The 19,829-nt window shown below is 39.8% G+C and overlaps 4 protein-coding genes across 7 annotated transcripts; 2 read left to right on the forward strand and 2 right to left on the reverse strand.

Moving 5' to 3' along the window:
* The first annotated feature begins 129 nt into the window (after nt 1-129).
* Nucleotides 130-2,292, forward strand: rps27l (ribosomal protein S27 like). Of its 2 annotated transcripts, none has more exons than XM_073472859.1 (4): nt 130-248; nt 882-990; nt 1,853-1,963; nt 2,066-2,292. In XM_073472859.1, the coding sequence occupies exons 1-4, from the start codon at nt 243-245 to the stop codon at nt 2,092-2,094; spliced, it is 255 nt and encodes an 84-aa protein (XP_073328960.1). In that variant the 5' UTR covers nt 130-242; the 3' UTR covers nt 2,095-2,292. The 2 variants fall into 2 exon arrangements, with proteins under 2 accessions (XP_073328960.1, XP_073328961.1); XM_073472860.1 differs by lacking the exon at nt 130-248 and adding an exon at nt 716-778.
* Nucleotides 2,285-6,230, reverse strand: dnaja (DnaJ heat shock protein family (Hsp40) member A). 2 transcript variants are annotated; one of them, XM_073472855.1, is made up of 8 exons: nt 6,081-6,230; nt 5,670-5,814; nt 3,999-4,173; nt 3,782-3,886; nt 3,470-3,697; nt 3,135-3,365; nt 2,919-3,019; nt 2,285-2,812 (listed from the first exon to the last, which is right to left on the reverse strand). In XM_073472855.1, the coding sequence occupies exons 2-8, from the start codon at nt 5,799-5,801 to the stop codon at nt 2,591-2,593; spliced, it is 1,194 nt and encodes a 397-aa protein (XP_073328956.1). In that variant the 5' UTR covers nt 5,802-5,814; nt 6,081-6,230; the 3' UTR covers nt 2,285-2,590. The 2 variants fall into 2 exon arrangements, with proteins under 2 accessions (XP_073328956.1, XP_073328954.1); XM_073472853.1 differs by having other exon boundaries at nt 5,670-5,818; nt 6,081-6,229.
* Nucleotides 6,231-8,303: 2,073 nt separating this feature from the next.
* Nucleotides 8,304-14,440, forward strand: acsbg1 (acyl-CoA synthetase bubblegum family member 1). Its single transcript, XM_073472852.1, has 14 exons — nt 8,304-8,365; nt 9,686-9,741; nt 9,913-10,181; nt 10,274-10,362; nt 10,509-10,629; nt 10,710-10,790; nt 10,874-11,023; nt 11,142-11,318; nt 11,409-11,590; nt 11,696-11,929; nt 12,890-13,107; nt 13,247-13,386; nt 13,488-13,734; nt 13,844-14,440. Exons 1-14 carry the CDS (start codon nt 8,319-8,321, stop codon nt 13,918-13,920), a joined length of 2,088 nt encoding a protein of 695 aa, XP_073328953.1. The 5' UTR covers nt 8,304-8,318; the 3' UTR covers nt 13,921-14,440.
* On the reverse strand, nt 14,353-18,959 carry idh3a (isocitrate dehydrogenase (NAD(+)) 3 catalytic subunit alpha). Of its 2 annotated transcripts, XM_073472856.1 has the most exons (12): nt 18,879-18,925; nt 18,490-18,546; nt 17,625-17,687; nt 17,413-17,496; nt 17,115-17,229; nt 16,749-16,936; nt 16,351-16,484; nt 16,156-16,258; nt 15,966-16,030; nt 15,489-15,573; nt 15,145-15,297; nt 14,353-15,056 (listed from the first exon to the last, which is right to left on the reverse strand). In XM_073472856.1, the coding sequence occupies exons 1-12, from the start codon at nt 18,903-18,905 to the stop codon at nt 14,973-14,975; spliced, it is 1,158 nt and encodes a 385-aa protein (XP_073328957.1). In that variant the 5' UTR covers nt 18,906-18,925; the 3' UTR covers nt 14,353-14,972. The 2 variants fall into 2 exon arrangements, with proteins under 2 accessions (XP_073328957.1, XP_073328958.1); XM_073472857.1 differs by lacking the exon at nt 18,490-18,546 and having other exon boundaries at nt 18,879-18,959.
* Nucleotides 18,960-19,829: the final 870 nt, after the last annotated feature.

Here is a 19,829-nt window from a genome sequence, read left to right on the forward strand (position 1 = left end):
ACCCTCTATGTTGACAATTCATTTTTAATAATACTTGGATCCACACCAGGATTATCTTTATTCTTTTATCTAACTTTGTGCAAAGCTTGACTGAAGGCAGTACTTGTTTTCTGTTTAAACATCCTGCTCATGGTGTGTTCAGGGGTATCTCAGCCCCTCAGGTCTGACAGTTCCTGTTGCTGCACAGTTTCTGTTCCACTAGCACCACGTATGCGCAGGAAAGCCAGCCTAGCACAGTGAAAATGCCTGTAAGTTACTATGTTTTTATGCCGATTTGTTTAAACTGAGTTCATATACAGCGTTGTCAGCTGTCAGTGGTTTTATTTTCGACTGTCCGCCGTCGGACGGTGCAGTTGAGCCCTCGGTCTGAGACCTCTAAGTTGTGTTGTTGATACGTAGCAGCGGCAGCACATGGAGAGAAAGTTAGCTAGCTCAGGACATGTCGGGTGGCGACTACTTGCTGAAACGCAACCGCGTCGAACGCGTGTGCGATACAAGTTGTGACGGAGTAGTTTCGGCCCAAGAAATAGCCTGGACCTGCAAATATTTTTCGACCGAAGGCCCGTTTTTTTGTTTTGTTTTGTGGGACATGTACCGGGTGTAAACTTGTTTTACAGTGTTTATCCATCGTGTAATGTGTTGCTAAAACGTCAGCTAATATCTGGACTTCTTTGCCATGTGTAAAAGTTTAACGCTAGATTTAAAAAAGATAAGAAATGGCCACCTACCTTGTGCATCACTTCAGTGTCGTTGTGGTTATTAAAAAGACTAAGTGATGGTGAGATCAGAAAAATTATCGTTACAAATGACTTGCACTGATTTAAACCATCTCATTAAATGTCTCCTCTGCCTTTTATTTTTATCTTTTTTATTTCTTCTAGCTGGCTAAAGACCTCCTCCACCCGACTATTGACCATGAGAGAAGACAACATAAGAAGAAACGACTTGTTCAGACTCCTAACTCTTACTTTATGGATGTGAAGTGCCCAGGTATACCAATAGAGTATAGCTAAGTCCTGAACATACGGAAGCCCTAAAGGGCCATGCATTCATACATTTTATTTCCTCCGTTTTCCCGTGATAACGAGTTAATTTCATTTGTTTTCTCGAGATCTCGAGTTATTATCTCGAAATAACAACTGCAGTTTTCCCGAGATAACGGGATAATTTTCTCGAGATCTCGAGAAAACAAAACGATAGTGTAGTATATTAAATCATTGCAGGAAACATCATTCAGTGTAGCAATGTCAGAGCAGGAGCATATCGATCACCACGTCACATATCTTTTCAATCAAGGCCTGACACAGGCTGAAATAGCATTGTGCCTTGCTATTACAGATAATATACACATTAGTGTGCGTAATCTAAAAAGACGGTTAGCAAGGCTTCAGCTATATTGGCAGCGCAATCTAAGTGAGCCTGATGTCGTTGTTAACTACATAGCTGACCAGCTACGAGGTCCCGGGTGTCTCCATAATCTCAGGCCTATCATATCACAGTCATTATCTCGAGATCTCGAATTAATTATATCGTTATCTCGGAAAACAAAGTTTCGTTATCTCGAGATCTCAAGAAAATTATCCCGTTATCTCAGTTGTTATTTCGAGATAATAACTCGAGATCTCGAGAAAACAAATGAAATTAACTCGTTATCACGGGAAAGCGGAGGAAATAAAATGTATGAATGCATGGCCCTTTAGGGCTTCTGTATGAACATGTGCTACATGCAAGAATAAATGTACAGAAGCAGTATTTTAGGCCATTTGTTAGGCCACACATGCATGATAATGAAGAGAAAAAACTGGAGTGAAGTGCTCTTATTGTTTTTGTATTTAATCCTATGTGATTGCAGGCTGCTACAAGATCACCACCATGTTCAGCCATGCACAGACTGTGGTGCTCTGTGTGGGATGCTCAACCGTGTTGTGCCAGCCAAAAGGAGGAAAGGCCAGACTGACAGAGGGTAAAACTTTTGATTATTGCTAGTGCTATACGTAATGTCAAGAGGATGGAGCAAAGTAGCACTATCTGACAAGGCTAATTCATTTTAATTTTTTCTTTACAGGCTGTTCTTTCAGGAGGAAGCAACATTAAAAAGGAATTACACACTTAATCATGTCTGTAATTAAGCCCTTAAGTTTCCATTGATTACAATGTAGTTGTACATTCACTAATGACAGGTTCTGTCACTGTACAGATGTTCAACTTTAAAGACACGTTTAAGAACTAACAACATTTGTAATATGCAAAAATACTGAAGGTGAAAAGTCAATAAAGAAAGCTGTTGTTAAAGTTGAGGCATCATGGTAGTTTTATTGAGAAATAACCAAAATGTTTGTCACAACTGAAATTACCTTCACAGAAAGCATACATGTCTGAATGAAAAGAAAACATTTGTGCCATTGATTTCTTGGGAAACATAAACATATAAAAGAGACTGATTTTAAATAGTGAACAGATAAGACAAGAACACTAAAACACAGTTCTGATGAATTTGTGAGTACGCCACTTGCATATTTGTATGCCAGGACAGTCCAACAACAAAAAACCCACATGCTCTACAACATATTTTTCTAATGACAGACTTTGATCACTGTGTCTGACACTGCACTCCGCCTCTGGAACCCTCGTCGTCATCGTCTTCATCATAAGCTTCTCTACTGCGGCTTCTCTGTTGTGACTGCACATCCACAGCACTGAGCTCCACCTCCTCCATGTCATCAGTGATCATCAAGTCGTCCCTGGGAGGAAGCAGTCTTTCCAGCTGGTACATGAGGTGCTCTGGGAGAAAGTCCTTATCTGGGAATTCCACCTGCAGGATAAATGACAATTATCCTTAATTATGCACAACAAAGACTGACAAAGATTAAAATCCTGGGTTGTGGCCCACCGGTGAAATGTTTTGCGATTAGTCTTACCTCGAAATGAATGAAAAGCTCTCCCTTATCACACGGATCTCTGTAAAGTGGCATGCCCTCATTCTGAACACATTTGACGTCACCGTGCTTTATTACTTCACCTGTTGATACACAGACAGACCTTCATGAAATTTGAGTTATATATCAAATACTGTCTACCAAAGTTAAATACTGTACCAAAAAAAACCCCCAAACAAGCTGATCCCAGTCAACTACCTGGCTGTGTGCTGATGATGAGCGTTCTGTTGTCTAATGTCTGAACGGTCTTCTTGAAACCACACAGGGCCTCAACAAGTTTGATTTTCATCTTCATCACCAAATGATTGTCTTGTCTCTGGAAAACGTCGTGGTCCTTCTGATCCAGCACAATAATTACATCCCCGGGCTCTAGTCCTGGTTCCTGGTCACCTTCTCCTTGGAATGTAATTCTCTGACCATCTTTCATACCTGCACAACACATTTATCTTTAGTTTCATTTGCATTGCACAACACATTTATACCACTTAATACATTTTAAACATGAGTATCATGTAAAAGAAAAAAGAATGCACCTTTGTCAATGTGGACTTCAATAATTTTCTTCTTCCGTTCTACTTTGTGTCCATTGCAGTTCTTGCAGCGGTCCTTTGAGTTAAATTTCTCGCCCTGTCCCTGGCAGTCTGCACACATGCTTTGGATCTGCTGAAGCATGCCTGGCCCAATCTGTTGCACTCTGATTGTTACTCCTTTACCTTTGCAACTTGAGCACTTCTCCAAGGCACCTTTCTTACCACCATAACCTGTAAAAAAGAGGATAATGTCATTTACTATACTTTTTACAACAATTATTATATATGGGATTAAAAAACAACAACACTACGTACCATCACATTTTTCACAAATGACATTCTTCTGAAGTCCAAGCTTCCTGGTGGCGCCTTTGTAAATCTCATCCAGTGTGACACCGAGCTGGTGGACAACATTCTTACCTACAAGGAAAAGCAGATACCTTTAAGTTAAAAAGTTATAAGCTATGGGTATTTGAATATATCAACACAACCTGCTACTAGATTACTTAAAACACTATAAGAAAATATATACCTCTTCTCTCTCTCTGCATCCTTCCTCCACCTCCAAAGAACATGTTGAAAATGTCCATCGGGGAAGATCCTCCACCCATACCTCCCTCTTTGATTGCTTGTTCCCCTCCTTGGTCATACAAGTCTCTTTTCTTTGCATCCGACAGCACCTCATATGCTTGAGATATGTGCTTGAACTGTGGCAAAAAACATTAAGTCACTTTTGAAAACAAGACAGCATTTAAAGCATTCATAAGCTTTTCAGTAAGCAGTGGTGAAAGAAGTTAAGAGGCCGATACCAATATTGGGGAGTAAATAAATTAGGATATCAATATTCTTATATACAGAGAATACATAAACACACATTTTAATGCAATGACCTAATAAACCTAACAGAGAAAGGACATTTTAAAGTATAATACATTGTCCAGGGAAACATTTACATTAGGTAAACTGGGAATTTAGTAATTCAAAATAATGTAATGTGTAAAATAGGTTACCCTAAGCATATTCTTCTGCATTAAGTTCTGTATAAAACCAAATTTCAATATCAGCACATATCGGACAACGTAGCTATAGCTGTGATGTCAAACAATAATATCAATAGGGCTCTAGGAGAAGCATTCATGTCCTTTACTTAAGTGCAAGTATTACCAAAATGTTAAGTCTAAACAGGTATTAAAGGGTATCTTGAAATTTTCTGGTCTAGTTTCAAATTTAGCTATTTTTAACTACTTTATTTACTGTCTAGTAGTTTAATCTACAGCAATGCACCATATTCCATAAGCTCATGTGTCCTGTGAGAACCACATTATCTCTAAAATGTCAGCTTAGAAAAGCAGCCCGTCTTAAGAGTTGTGACACTGTATTTTCCAGCTAATCCATGGGGGTTTTGTAAGAGTTCATTAATCTTAAGTAGGAGAATTTCTCAACCCATAAAGCAACACGTCATCCTTCAGCTGATTACAAACATTTAAAAATCAACACTTTTAGTGTAATCTGAAAAGTGACTAGAGACTAAAGCTGCCAGACAAAAAAAAATAAATAGGGATAGACTGATTATTGGTGCTGATATTCAACATCTCAAATGGAAATAGTCCATTACTACAAAATTGTACCTGATTACAGCCCTTGAGTGAGTTGTTACTTATATTACACCACAGGCTGTTCTTAATGTTTATCAGTCATCAGTGTCCTTGATTACTAATAATTGTTATCATTATTGGCCCTGAAACAACCATATCAGTGACAAGTACAGCATCTGTCTCTAAGATACAGTGGGGTTGAAGTATAAAGTTGTAAAAAATGAAAATATAAATAAAGTCTATATCAAGTCTAATTTTTTTCAGCATATTTCATAGTATGACAGTGAGTTTGCAGATGGCCGACATCTGTCAAACCACATTCATCAACCTCAGCCCTCAAGTGTGAAGACACAGTCTTAAAAAAGGAAAGTGAATGACCACTTGATTTATTTCATTTTAAAATATTTAACCTCACAGCCTTCCTGACATCGTGTCCTGAGGCGTTTCCTCCTGCATCTCCAACACAAGAGCTGGATCTTTCCAGAAAGTTCCTGCCGTCAATTCAACCGGGCGTGCTGTTTAAAATTAGCAAAGGCCGTTTCCATCGGTCCATAAAGGGCTACACAGACACCCCGACGGCCTCCAATGCTAAATGTAGCTTCACCCACCTTGTCTCCTCCGCTGGGGTTCTTGTCGGGGTGATATTTCAAGGCCAGCTTCCTGTAGGCTTTTTTCAGCTCGTCCTGTGTGGCTTTGGGGCTGACACCCAGGAGGTCGTAGTAACCCGTTTCGTGGACCATGGTGACAGCCTAGCTAGCTTAAAAAAAATAAATAAATAAAAATAAAACACATTAGCGTCTGAAGTTAGATGAAGCGGTAGCGTGCTATTAACGTCGATGCTACTATTAGCTTAAAATAACAGCAACAAAGTTCACGTTAGCCACATGGACGACATGAGGTCCTTGAAGGCAGCATTTAAAGACGTCTCCTGGCACGCTCGTCTGAATGAAACCGCTTGTATTTACGTGTCGTGCGGCTAAATATTCCTTCAAATTCATCCCCACAGTTTACCCACTTACCAAGTCTTATCGCTATCCTTGTGCTCGCCTGTGTGGCCGGTGAAGGAAGGAAGGAAGATGGCAGGGTCTTATAGCCGCTCCACAGCAGTGCAGAACTTTCTGGAGAGCTCTGAGGAGAGAGGGGCCGCCGGATGTGTCGTCGGCTGCTGGACCTGCGTGAAAAAAATACAGGCAAGAGGCATGAGGAGGGAGGGGGCTGGAGGTAGTCACACCAGCTCGTTACACCGGTGAAAGTCTATATTACTTTGGTTTAGTGTCGAAAGGTGCTCATAAGGAAGCTGTGCTGAAGGTGCACGAGGTGAAGCCTCGTTTCTGGGAAGACATTTTTTAATCAGAAGAGAAAGATCCTCATTGACTGTCCAAACAAACAAGATAAATAAATCAAAATCACAATCACCAAAAACATTTTAACAGAAAAGATGGAAGAAACCTCAGGAAGAGCCACAGAGGAGGGATCCCTCCCCCAGGACATGCAGTAGATGTCGCATGTACACAACAGAACAACAAAATCACAATGTACAAATTGCCACGACAGAGTTTCTGATACAATATATATATAATATATGTCAAGTGTCTGGATCCAGGAGGACGACTGAGCATCGCCAAGTGGTGCCGGGGCCACGCAACCTCCTCTCCACCGTGGAACCGAGTGAAGAGCCGTCAAATTTACAGAAATACAGATATATATAAGGAGATAGTAATACAGAGGAGAGCAATGATCCAGCGGAGCCCATGGTATGACGATCCAGATCCCAGGGGCCCGTGGCCCATCAGGAGGGAGCCTGTACGAAAGGAGAGGAGGAGGAGGAGGAAGCTATAGAGAGTGGACAGTGAGAGAGCAACACAGCTTGAGGGAACAGAAAACAAAAAGTTAGAGAAATGCAATGTTAATCAGAATAAGCAGGTAGTTTTGGAGGATAAACTCAAACTCAGAATTTTTATAACATTGAAGTAATAATACAAACTCAGAACTATTTCCATAACTGAATAAACAAGCTGTTCTCAGAGGAAAATAAGGTCCAGAACACTGTTTGAAGCTAGACAGGTGGCAGGGTCCGCCACATATAAACAAAGTAAAACAGTATGAAATTGTGTTGTCCTTTAAAGTGATGATCTCGAAGATTTTCATGTAAATAAATATCTGTTGAGTCACTATCTATCGCCGAATGATTGAGCTTATGGCCCGCTGATGAAAGCCCTTGGCATTTGCTGTAATACCAAAGATGTACAATGGGTGTCAGTGGCGGATGATGAAATGGAGGAATGAAATTAAATGTTATGGAGGCGTGGCAAAGCTGCCAACTGACTGACATCACACAGGCGACACTGGATATCTGGGAAGCAGGGAGGTATGAAAATATACCAGCTTCGGGAAATCTTCTAGATTGCCACTTTAAGGTCGGTTTGTTTATTCAGCCATGAAAAGGAAGAGAGTTTGTTGTTTTAGTTTGTTCAGGCATCAAAAATCGGTCAAGGAAGATCTTTCACTTCAAATTAAAATTTCTTCCCCAAAACTACATAGTGCACCTTTAAATGACAACTAAATTTGATACTGTTTTACTTTGTTTATATTTGGCGGACCCTGCCACCTTTCTGGTGACCTTATTTTCCTCTGAGAACAGCTTGTTTATTCAGTTATGGGAAAAAAATATATTTTTGAGTTTGTATTAATACCTCATTAATATTATAAATATTAAACTTCTTTGAATTTTTTCTCCAAAGCTACATAGTGCCCCTTTAAAAGTTTTAGAGCCCTTTACAACTTTTTGAATTACTTGAGATTGTAATGTAGGAGCCACTTAAACACAACAGATCAAACTTTTGAAACACTAAACTCAAAGACTAGGCTTTTATTATTTCCATCAGATATATTTGTTCTTGGTTAAAGCTTAAAATGGAGTTATGATTTGGGTTTTACCTTTCTGTGTGAGATTTAAGGGAGGGTTATAATCATGCTGTTTTACATATGAAAAGATCGAACTCATTTAAATTCTGGACATGGTCTTGAGCGATCGGTCCATTGCAGTGCTCACGAGGACTTTCTGACTTGTTTCGCAACCATTCACGACTTCATGCAGTTCAACTCGTTTGTCTTTTTAGTTTGCTCGTTCATGAAAAGTACATGTGGTGCTATAAAGAGTGAACATAAGATTTTTAAAAGTTTCTCCTTTGAACAAATCCAGAGGCTTTGACCTGCGCAACTTGTGTCCACACTACCAGGACTACCATACTGACAAGATGGAATTTCCAGATGAAGAGAAGGAATGTGATCAACTTGAGAAAAGGTAAGCAACGTTTAAAATCTAATTTTGTTTCTTTAATCTAGAAGATGAGGAGACGGTGTAGTCTCATCAGACTTCACTAATACTCTTAAGCATAAGTTAACAATTCATCTGTATATTTTAGATTTAGGATAGGTTACAAAAACTTTTCAGTTGAACCAGTTTCATCACTTAGTATGCAAATTCATGACAATGAAAAACTAATGTGACAACGATGGCACTAAGTTTTGTCCCTGATCACTTCTCTTGTTAGTCTGTATTCCTTAGAGCAGACTTTTGCCCAAACTTTCTCCCTTGGAGGGCCAAAACTGAAACTTTTAAAGTGGGGCCAAAAGCAGACACATATTGTAAAGCATTTTTAAGATGCAAAATGGTACCAGGTTCCCAACTGACTTCAGAGTCACTCTTATTGGATTGTGAAAACTAAAAATTAATTAGGGATCCTACATATTTAAAGAGCATTTTTCTTACAGAAATAAAATAGCATAAACAGACATTTATATTCTAATAATTTAAAGATTCAATATATATAAGAATTTGCCACCTGTCGAATTCATAATTAGAACAAATAGCGGGCGGCATTTCATCAGAGTTAGTGCAAAATGCTACTAATAGTGGCTACCATTAGCTAGTTAGGTAGCAATGGAGCTAGTGGTCCAGAGCAACATTGAACAGGACCAGGTCAGGCCAGGGCTAGCTGGTTAGCATGCTAACTTCAGTAGATACCTCTTAAATATGATACTTCACATTCTGTTGATAGTTTTAGTTAATTTTTTTAATGTTTCCAACTAAAATTCTTACATATTGCACCTTTAAATTTATATTTTTGTTTTCTCAAGAAGCATCTGGTGGTCCGATTTGAACCTTATGGTGGGCCAACTTTGGGCAGCTCTTCTTTAGAGTATCGATAGAAGTTGTTGAATGAATTTTAATGTCCACTTTGTATTGTCCTCATCTACCTCTCTACGAATACAGATAAGGAATGGAAACTAAAAGTCAATACAGTCTAATTTAGCAAGTATTTTGTTGTGCAGAATGTTTGCAACCATTACTTCTGAATTCTCTGGTTAAATCAAACTAAATATTTATCAATATCATAGTTTTAATGAGTTAGAGTGAGCAGTCCTTTGAGCTCTCATTGAATATATTTTGTCAAACAAAGCAAGCGGCCTTTAGCTGTGCCAAAAGCCTGACATTGTGTTGGATAAACAATGCAGCTGAAAATTAGGACCCATGTGATGAAAGCCCGAACCGTTGCCATAATGTGAGGGTGGAGTGTGTATATGAGCTGTTTGGAGCCCATGTTTCCTCTGTGTGTTTCAGTGTTCAGGAGTCTATGGCACACAAGCTGACAGATGGGGAAGAATATGCCTCTGTAGGTAAGTTTTAAGCACATGGGTCTGCTGAATGAGACGGTGTCCACTGCGGTGCTGGAAGTCATTCATCAGTAGACCCCACTGGTTCTGAAAAATACTGGTAGGGTTACAATCGTGCATTTTATTCCTCTGTGTGAAGGACTAGATTTGTTTTTGCTTTCTCTCTAATCTCAGGAAAGAAAAACATAGAAGAGGAGTGTGCTGGCACACCTCTTGCTCCGGCTCTTTCTCTTTGGACTTCTGATGCCCATGGCTCAGTAAGACTGAGAATAGATGAGGGATGTCCTGAGGAACCTGTCACAGTTCACCAAATATTCAAAGCCTCAGTCGAAAAATATGGAAACATGCACGCCCTTGCCAGCAAGAAGAACAACAAATGGGAGAAGATAACCTTCTTAGAGTACTACCAGTTCTGCAGGAGGGCAGCCAAGAGCTTTATAAAGGTATAATCTACACAACTGACAACTATTGAGTATTATCAATGGCCTTGATATGCAAAAGATAACAGACAAAATGAATTTGTTAATGTGTGTAGCTTGGTTTAGAGCGATTCCATGGAGTGGCAATACTAGGATTCAATTCAGCTGAATGGTTCTTCTCTGCGGTCGGTGCCATCATGGCAGGGTGAGAACGACACATTTCAACCAGACAACATTACACCTGAATCAGCCTTTATATGCACCTAAAAGCACTGTGTGGTTGTTATCCCGCTGCTATCATTGTTACATCTGACACAGGCTGTTCTATATTGGCCTGTAATCTTCCTACAGGGGGATAATGACAGGAATTTATGCCACAAACTCACCAGAAGCTTGCCAGTATGTGGCTAGTGACTCCAAGGCCAACATCATTGTGGTGGAAAACCAAAAGCAACTGGATAAAATCCTGCAGGTACTGTTACTTAAATATATAAAGGTTCTGCCTACATCCAAAACATGCGATTGGTACATTTCTCACTCTTGATACCACAGATACGTGACACACTGCCCTATTTGAAAGCCATAGTGCAGTACAGTGGAGAACCCCAGCAGGAGATCTCCAATCTTTACTCTGTAAGTCCTGACACCACATGAAATGATAGGGGTCACAGTGTGGAGCTCATGGTCTGATGCTGCATGTTGCTGTTTTTGGACAGTGGGGGGAGTTCATGGAGCTGGGTCTGGATGTTTCTGAGAAAGAAGTGGATGACATCATCAGCAGCCAGAGAGCCAATCATTGCTGCGTTCTGATCTACACCTCTGGCACCACGGGCAAGCCGAAGGGAGTCATGCTTAGTCATGACAATGTAAGCTTTGGTGTGGCTATTTTTAAGCTGTACTCATTACAGCTATGTATGTGGAGGGAGTTGTGAAACCAGAGCAAAGTAAACAAGGCTTCTGTCTCAATCTGTGATGAATATTCAGATCACATGGACTGCCAAAAACGCAAGCAGGGCCGGGGACATGCAGCCGGCCGACACTAAACAGGAGTCACTGGTGAGCTACCTGCCTCTCAGCCACATCGCTGCTCAGATCTATGACCTCTGGACGGGCATCCAGTGGGGCGAGCTGGTATACTTTGCGCAGCCAGATGCCTTAAAGGTAAACAAAAATGCCCAGATCACACAAATGTTAAAAGCATATCTTAAAGCAGTTTTCATCAAAGAAAAATTAAAAATCATGTCATTGTAGGGAAGCCTGGTGACAACACTGCGAGAAGTTTGTCCCACATCCCACATGGGCGTCCCGCGGGTATGGGAGAAGATGATGGAGAAGATAAAACAGGGCATTAGTGAGTGTGGATATCTGAAGAAGAAGCTGATCACATGGGCAATGTCAGTCACTCTGGAAGCCAATCAGAAGTATATGCACAAGTAAGAGCTGTGGAAATGTGACCGACCAAACAACACACATGAATGCATTTTTGCTGCAAGATGATTCGATTATATTGTTATTTCACTTTTTTATTTTTTATTCAGGGAGGATGAGAAACCATTCCTCGTTTCCCTGGCTGACAGCCTTGTGCTGCAGAAGCTTCGGGCTGAGCTTGGCCTGTCTTGCTGTCGGAAGTTTTTCTCTGGAGCTGCACCAATCAGCAGTGAAACTGTGCAGTTTTTCCTGGGCCTGAATATTTGCTTGTATGAGGCATACGGCATGAGTGAGAGCACGGGACCTCACTTTATGTCAGGTCCCAAAGCTTACAAACTACCAAGGTAAAAATTAGAGGGCCGTAACAATGCATCTCAAAAATGTTATGCTTAAAGGGTTACTTCGGTATTTTTGTAACCTGGACTCCATTTTTCTATGTTTTGTGTCTACGTGACCAATGGGGACAACAGTTTTTTTTGTATCATCTGAACAAAACACGAAAGGCAATTGTGCATCGTCAATGTATGTCTAATATAAGTGCTTCTTTTTGCCACTGACAGGCTCAGATTGTCCGACAACATTCTGAGAAGGATCCCGACAAAGATAGACCACTTTGTCAAAGAGTAAAATCCTCTCTATTTAACCAGAAACAGATGCCAGGTCACTCTCACCAAAGCCGGCAGACTCCATTTGCAGAAACAGTAATTTTATCATCGCCCTCCGTCACGCTCTTGTCCTGATACTTACACATCTAACACCTAAATTAAGGGTTTATTTTGATCAAACCAGAGCTGGTGATTGTTGAAACAGTAGAAAGATAAACCAAGAAGATTAGAGTGAGTTTTATTTTTTTTCTCTCCTGCTTGAATTACGTGTGTTTTATGATGCTAAAATGACTGTTTCTGTATATGGTGGCTTTGGCAAGAGCAATTTGGCAGCTGTTTCTGGTTAAACAAAGAGGACCCTATTCTTCAACACAAAGGTCTATGTCTGTAGGGATCAGACGCTTAAAATAACAAATAACAAACTGCTTGTCCATGGCAAAAACAAGCACTTTTAGTTGATGTACTTTGATGGTGTGCAATTGCCCAGAGGGATTTCATTGCAGCACCTTTTGCGGCTGGTGGCTGCAGTGATCTCGCTCAATACTGGACCATTTTCAAAAATTGTTGTCGCCATTAGTAACTTACACGTAAAAAACTAAGGAAAATGGGGTCCAGGCTGAAAAATACCTAAGTTACCCTTTAATTGCTTTGAATGCTATGAATACAACCCAACAGAGATTATTCTTTTCCCTGTCAAAGCTGCGGTAAGGTGGTGCCTGGCTGTCGATACAAAATGGCCGACATCGACTCTGAGGGGACGGGTGAAATTTGCTTTTGGGGACGTAACGTTTTCATGGGTTTCCTGAACATGGAAGACAAAACGAGGGAAGCTTTGGATGAAGACGGATGGCTCCATTCTGGAGACCTGGGGAAGATAGACGAGGAGGGTTTCTTGTACATCACAGGGAGAATAAAAGGTAGAGCTATCTGGTCAAATAAGGCTATTGCTTTTCTTAGGTCACCGTAGACCCACACCTTGTGTGAACAGAAGATCCATTATTTTTGTTATAAGCCATAAGCAGCTGTAATGTCAGGGTGTCCTCTCTCTTTGTTCAGAGTTGATCATCACAGCCGGCGGGGAGAATGTTCCCCCTGTTCCCATCGAAGAAGCAGTGAAGAAGGAGTTACCCATCATCAGCAGTGCCATGCTCGTAGGGGACAAGAGAAAATTCTTGTCAATGCTTTTGACCCTCAAGGTAATCTTTGTTTATATCCATATAATGGAAAATGCTTTCACAATTAGTCGTCATTTATGTTGGAAAATGTCAGATTCCAGGATTTGAATTCTGTGTTCCAGTGCTGTAGTGATGCAGAAACCATGGAACCGACAGAGGAGCTGAGCCCGGAGGCTGTGGAGTTCTGCAAACAGCTCGGCAGCCAAGCAACTAAAGTGTCCGACATCATTGGAGGAGAAGACAAAGAGGTGTACCGGGCAATTCAAGATGGAATCAACAGAGTCAACTCTGCTGCCACCTCTAATGCCCAGCGCATACAAAAGTGGATGATTCTCAGAAAGGACTTTTCTGTTTCTGGAGGAGAGCTAGGTAAATGTAGCAGAGCTATCAATCAGTAGACAATGTTTTCCTAAATGAATTATGCTTTTCATATAACAAGCTATGCAATTTTGAGACTTGTATTGTTATCTCGTTCCAGGCCCCACTATGAAGCTTCGGCGCCCCGTCGTGTTGGAGATGTACCAGAAGGTCGTAGAGAACTTATATCAAGAATAGTGCGACTGTAACTGTCTGAGAATCACGTGGCACCTGCATATCTCATCATTCTTGTGGACATGCATGGGATTTAATTATATGTGTTTTGTGTATAGAATGCATAAAGAATAGAGGTACTATATTTATTTATTTTTAATATTTAAGAGGAAACCAAGATTAAGTTTTAAATAGTGAATAATACTTGCTAATACAATATTAAGAATTTCACAAAGTCACAGCATTTTCATGCATTTCTCATAGGCTTAAATATGTGCTTTTTAGTTCATATTTGTCTTTAGTCAACAATTTGTTTTTCCTGCTTTAAAATCATACCAGCTACATTACTTGCATTACAGGATCTTACTGTGTATTTTGGGTAAATGTTTGGTTGTATTCAGTATATGGTTTACACCAATTCAGATAAAAACTCAACTTTCACCAGGAATCTAATCACAGGTCAACCTCATAGCAGCTAAAAGGGCTTATGACACCCCTGAGAGTCATTTGTATAACACTAAATAAAAAGTCTTGCATTTCAGAAGTCATTGTAGTATTCACTTTTCTTTATACATTCATGATATTTGCTTCGAGGAAAACAGAATGACATGAAAAAAGACTTGCAAAACACTGGTAAATATCATGTACGGAAGCTTGATTATATTTAAGTCATTACAGCCCCAATCTGCATTTAACCACATGTATTTGACCTTTGTCCAAAAACAAGAGTTTGACATAAATTTTGAATGTTTCTTGATTTATAATGGGGGTTACAGACTGTGTTTTTAACATCGAAATAACAGTGTCAAATACATTAGACAAGAGGCCAAGTATAGCCAATAAATAGACAACATCCACCACATAAACAGTTCAGGCATAAATTGCGTATCACATACACTAAATGTTGGTCAAGAGTTTTAAGACAGTGCTTCTAAGTGTGCAGAGAAAAATAAAACATTCAGGATCTCAAACTCCTGAGTATTTTTTAAATACGTATTTTGGTTTAAAATGTGCAGATACGACATGGCATGATGAAAAGACGCTAACAATTAACTCACAGCCCCATTAGCATCCTTTTACTTCATATCTCGCACTCGTTGACATATTGCTTCAGTGAATTCTGAGCACTTTGAGTTTCCTCCCAGGTCCTTTGTGCGAACCTTGAAGACAAATAACAAAAGCATTATGAATCCAAGTGGGAACATGTGATCAAAACTGCACGTCTCACTTTCTTTTCAAGTAGATTACCTTTTCGTCTCGAATGGTGTCAAAGCAGGCAGTTTCAATCTTCTTGGCGTGGCCGTGCAGGCCCATGTGCCGCAGCATCATGACTGCACTGAGCAGCAAGGCGGTCGGGTTGGCCATGTCTTTTCCTGCTATATCTGGGGCAGTCCCGTGAACCTGTTGGGAGAAATTTATTACAATCAATCATCGCCAGGGACATTTCTATAAAAACCTTATTTCTGAAAAGAGGAGAAATACAAACAAGTGTAATCTCACACCATTAATTGAAACTGTGCAACTTGTACTTTGATCATGGGAGTAACTGGGAAACTTAAGAAAAAGGAGTGTGATTATTAAAAAGAGCATACCGACTCAAATATGGCAACACCATTGGCGCCAATGTTTCCACTCGGAGTCACTCCAAGGCCTCCAATAAGTCCAGCGCAAAGATCACTGTAATAGTCAACACAGTAAACTTTAGACTATACTTGTGCACACTTTCACCTTGCTCATGAGATTTCATGTATGTACTGTAGGCACATGATTTTTAACTGATACAGACAATGTCATTGCTATCTGCTATTGTGACGTCATCTTCAACATTTAGTCAAGTTTTTAATCACCTTTACTTTGCCTAAAGAAAAGCTTTTTATGATTGTTACACATCATTATTTAGGTTAATATACGGCCTGGTTGAATCCTTCCTGTCAGCACTACTCGCCTGGTCTACATACATTTTTACATGTGCATTGTGTGTATTGTACATGCATGTCCAAATATGTGTTTTCTGGCAAAGTAAATATGTTTCGATTTGGTGCTAATGGAGAACATGCACTCTAACTTACCTCAGGATGTCTCCATACAGATTTGGCATCACTAAGACATCAAACTGTGTGGGATCCTGTACCATCTGTTAAAACAGGTATAAATAAAGCCACTATATTATTTAGGATTGTTAAATATGCAAACTTTCAAGTGAAACATTGCCTCTTATCCTTCTTAGACACATTTAACAAATTAATTTACTTCACTTACATTAAGGCACACTGTATCCAAGTACATCTCAGTGAATTTCACATCTTTGTGCTTTTCAGCAGCCTCTCTGCATTTTCGGAGGAAAAGCCCATCTGACATGCGCCTAGAAAAAAATGAGGATAACCATTAACCATTTAACAAATTACTTTAAAATGACAAATTAGAAAAAAACAATGTGTACTGAATCCAACTTACATAATGTTGGCCTTATGAACAGCAGTAACACTAGCCCTCTGGTTATTTCTGGCATATTCAAAAGCATAATCTGCGATGCGTTGGCTGGCTTGCTCTGTAATGAGCTTAATACTCTGTACAACTCCGTCAACAATCTGAAAATATACACGTCCAAGAAAGATTCAGGTCAAATCTGTAAACTATAAATAGTGTTTGAAACAAAATGCTAACAATCATATTACTTAATATCAAAAGGCATCTACAGCGGGGAAGCTAAAAAAGATTATTGAGATACAATGTTTTGATCCAGAGAAAATGAAAAATATTCCTACATGTTGACTCAGTGAGGATATTATCAAAAGGTCAAAAGAATAAAACTGTAATCAGTAAAATGTAACACCGGAGGACAAGGGTCTTACCACATGTTCAATCCCACTGTATTCTCCCTCAGTGTTCTCCCTGATGGTGACCAGGTTCACATCAGTGTAGGGGGTCTTATAGCCCTCAATGGACACACACGGACGCACATTGGCATAGAGGTCGAAGGTTTTCCTCAGCAGCAGGTTCATAGATGGGTGGCCAGCAGCTATTGGCGTCTTCAAAGGACCTGTATTTTGTTAAGTAATTAAAAATTATTATGAGTTCACCCGCCAACCCCTTTTTGGAGGGACACAAATGAATCGCCATGTTTGTATTGAAAAGTTATATATCAGTTAAGTATTTGTGAAAAACTCTTTCCAACACAAAGGATAATAGTACTTTATTGGTGTTTTAAGGAGGTTAACCTTTTAGGCCAATTTTGTTCCTGTCCATCGATTCTTTGGCATCAGGAGGGATCATCCACTTGCCACCAGGTCCTTGGATGGCTGTAACATTTCTCTCTTCCCACTGAATAGGAGCCTAGATCAAAAGTACAGCAACGTTAGTTCACTACATTACTTTACATCTTGCAGTTTTTAAAAGAAGATTCTAATTTGATCAGATTTTGTTAGAGTCATGGATATAAAGTGTTATCTACTAATAAATACTTTTGCTGGTTAATGTTCGTTGTGGACAATGATGTTCTGCTTCTCTACAACTAACCTCAGCTGCTTCAAATATCTTCATAACAGCAGTGGAGATCTCCGGACCAATTCCATCCCCAGGGATTAAAGTAACAGTTTGAATCTGTGAGGCAGAACAAAGACACGTAACAATCAGTGACACAACAATAACTATGCACTTCACAGATAGTCACATGCGATCACAAAATCTTGAAGGAAATTTTACTGGAGCTTCAAAGGAAAGGCACATACCCCACGGGTGAACGTCCTGGGCAGTGGAGCCTCTTTCTGCACAGCTCCAACCACCCATGACACCTGACAATCAAAAATAATCAGATTTATATAGGTACAAATCAAACACTTCCACGCAGCATAAGGATGTTATGTGAATTGAGAAAAGCTTATTGGAGTAGCGAGCATGATTCAAGAATTGTGCACTCTCATGTTTACAGTACTTGATCTGGAAAACTGCGAAACTGTAATCTTTTTTGACCAGGAAATGGTCATGAAACATGAAAAGTAGTACAATTACATGAAACATGCAAGGGATGAATTTCTACATGTACATAATAGATAGATAGATAGATAGATAGATAGATAGATAGATAGATAGATAAGCATGACTTTGGGGGAAATCTGCAAAGGACATTCTGAACAAAGACAAATATCAGTCCTTAAGTAGCATGTTAGATGTGTTTTCTGTTGTCTAGTTCGGTATAATATGTGTAACTATATGACTATACGCCAATTAATTAGCCTATGGCTTAAGGGCCCATATACTACCTCAAAATGCCCGCAACAAGGGCAAAGACAACCATGATAGGAAATGAATGTTGTAATGTACAGAAGATGAAAAGTGAGGCGAGAGGTCATCGTTAGTTTTGAAGCACAATCGGTAGCTTGCAGTAGATAACTTGGTTATCTTTGCTCGGTTGAATTGCAGAAATTGTGGAAATGCAATAGCAAAGGCGATCTGACTTAGCAAACGTGGCAAAAGAAAATGCCCATTCCAGATTTGAATAACACTGCTACTGAGGGAGATCGCTAGCAAGCTCTTCTCCTACTGCAGCAAGGACAGTCAACCTTGTAGTTAGCTTAATACGTATGTTTAACTTACTTCCTGCGCCTTGATTTTATCCTTGCCACTGAGCCATTTTCTTAGTAGATTAAGAATCTGTAGATGAGGGACATTTCATTGACATTTGTTGCAATACGGTGACTAACTTGAGCAACCAGTTGTGACTTCTACGACAGTATTTCATACGAGAACATGTAGCTAGCTAGATAGCTAGCTAGCTACATAGCAATCAAGAGTCAGGTTGCTATAGTAACCACAGACAAGTAGCCTATGCGTTAGCGCCTAGCTAGTTAGCTGGGTAGACGCTGTCTCTGGTATGCCTGCAGTCTTTGACTGTGTCAGCTACAGTCAAAGAGCACCAGCTCAGTTGATGAACACAATGTCATGCGTTTGGTGCAGTACTTATGAACATTTTTTGCCGTACTCACAGCTGACCTCCACGCTTTCCCTGCCATCCTCAACCAGCCAAGGTCGATGCAGCAGTAGCAGCCCTTGTCAAGCTAGCAACAACAACACAAAGCGGATTTCCGTTCTGAAGAGAGTCCTCTTTCAAAATAAACCCATATTTAATACATTCACACATTACATAACGTCAGAATGTGTGAGATTTCTCTTATTTTGTAGGAGTCACAGTGCTCTTACACTTTACGCAACGTTAAAGTCACGATTCTCTTCTCTGGATGACTTCCGGGATCAGCACTGAGTGAGATTTAAGGAAGTGAGTTGAATGAAAAAACAAAACTAAATGCAGGTTTCTCACCATAAACAGGCTAACGAAGTGTTGTTGGTCTGAATTTATGAGTATATTGGACCCACAGTGCCTCACATGTACAAATATCCATCACTGACAAACATAAATCCTGTTTTAACAATATTGTGCTAGTCTTTTCTTACTGGAATGTATGAAATGTATTGATTTTGGCAATATTATTGTTGTGTCATTCATGCAAATTGAAATTGAAAATAAAAAAATACAATTATATAAATGTATGTACTCTACCCACCTACAATTAATTTTTAATTACAGTTAACATAAACACTTCTTTGCTTCTGTATAAGCATTGTATGTTATTCGAGCCTTGAAAATCAGAGGTTTCCCTCATTTGCAACGATGTCGAGATACACAAATATATGCAGAGTTAAAACACAGACAATTGCACACTGGGCTGAAGTGTTTTTTTGGTCAGTGTGGCTTTATATATGTTTATTTTGCCTATCTTTGTTCAGCTTTGTTGTCTGCTGTATGTTGATTTCTGTCTTCCTATAAATTGTTCATGTGTGTGAGTACACTGCGGGCATATTATAACTGGACTGGAGTCCTTGTCTGCACACATTTTTGGTCAATATTGCGATTACGTTTGCAGGGCAGCCAGCAAGTG

This window comes from Pagrus major, chromosome 8 (genome assembly GCF_040436345.1).
Source record: "Pagrus major chromosome 8, Pma_NU_1.0".
Lineage (NCBI taxonomy): Eukaryota > Metazoa > Chordata > Actinopteri > Spariformes > Sparidae > Pagrus > Pagrus major.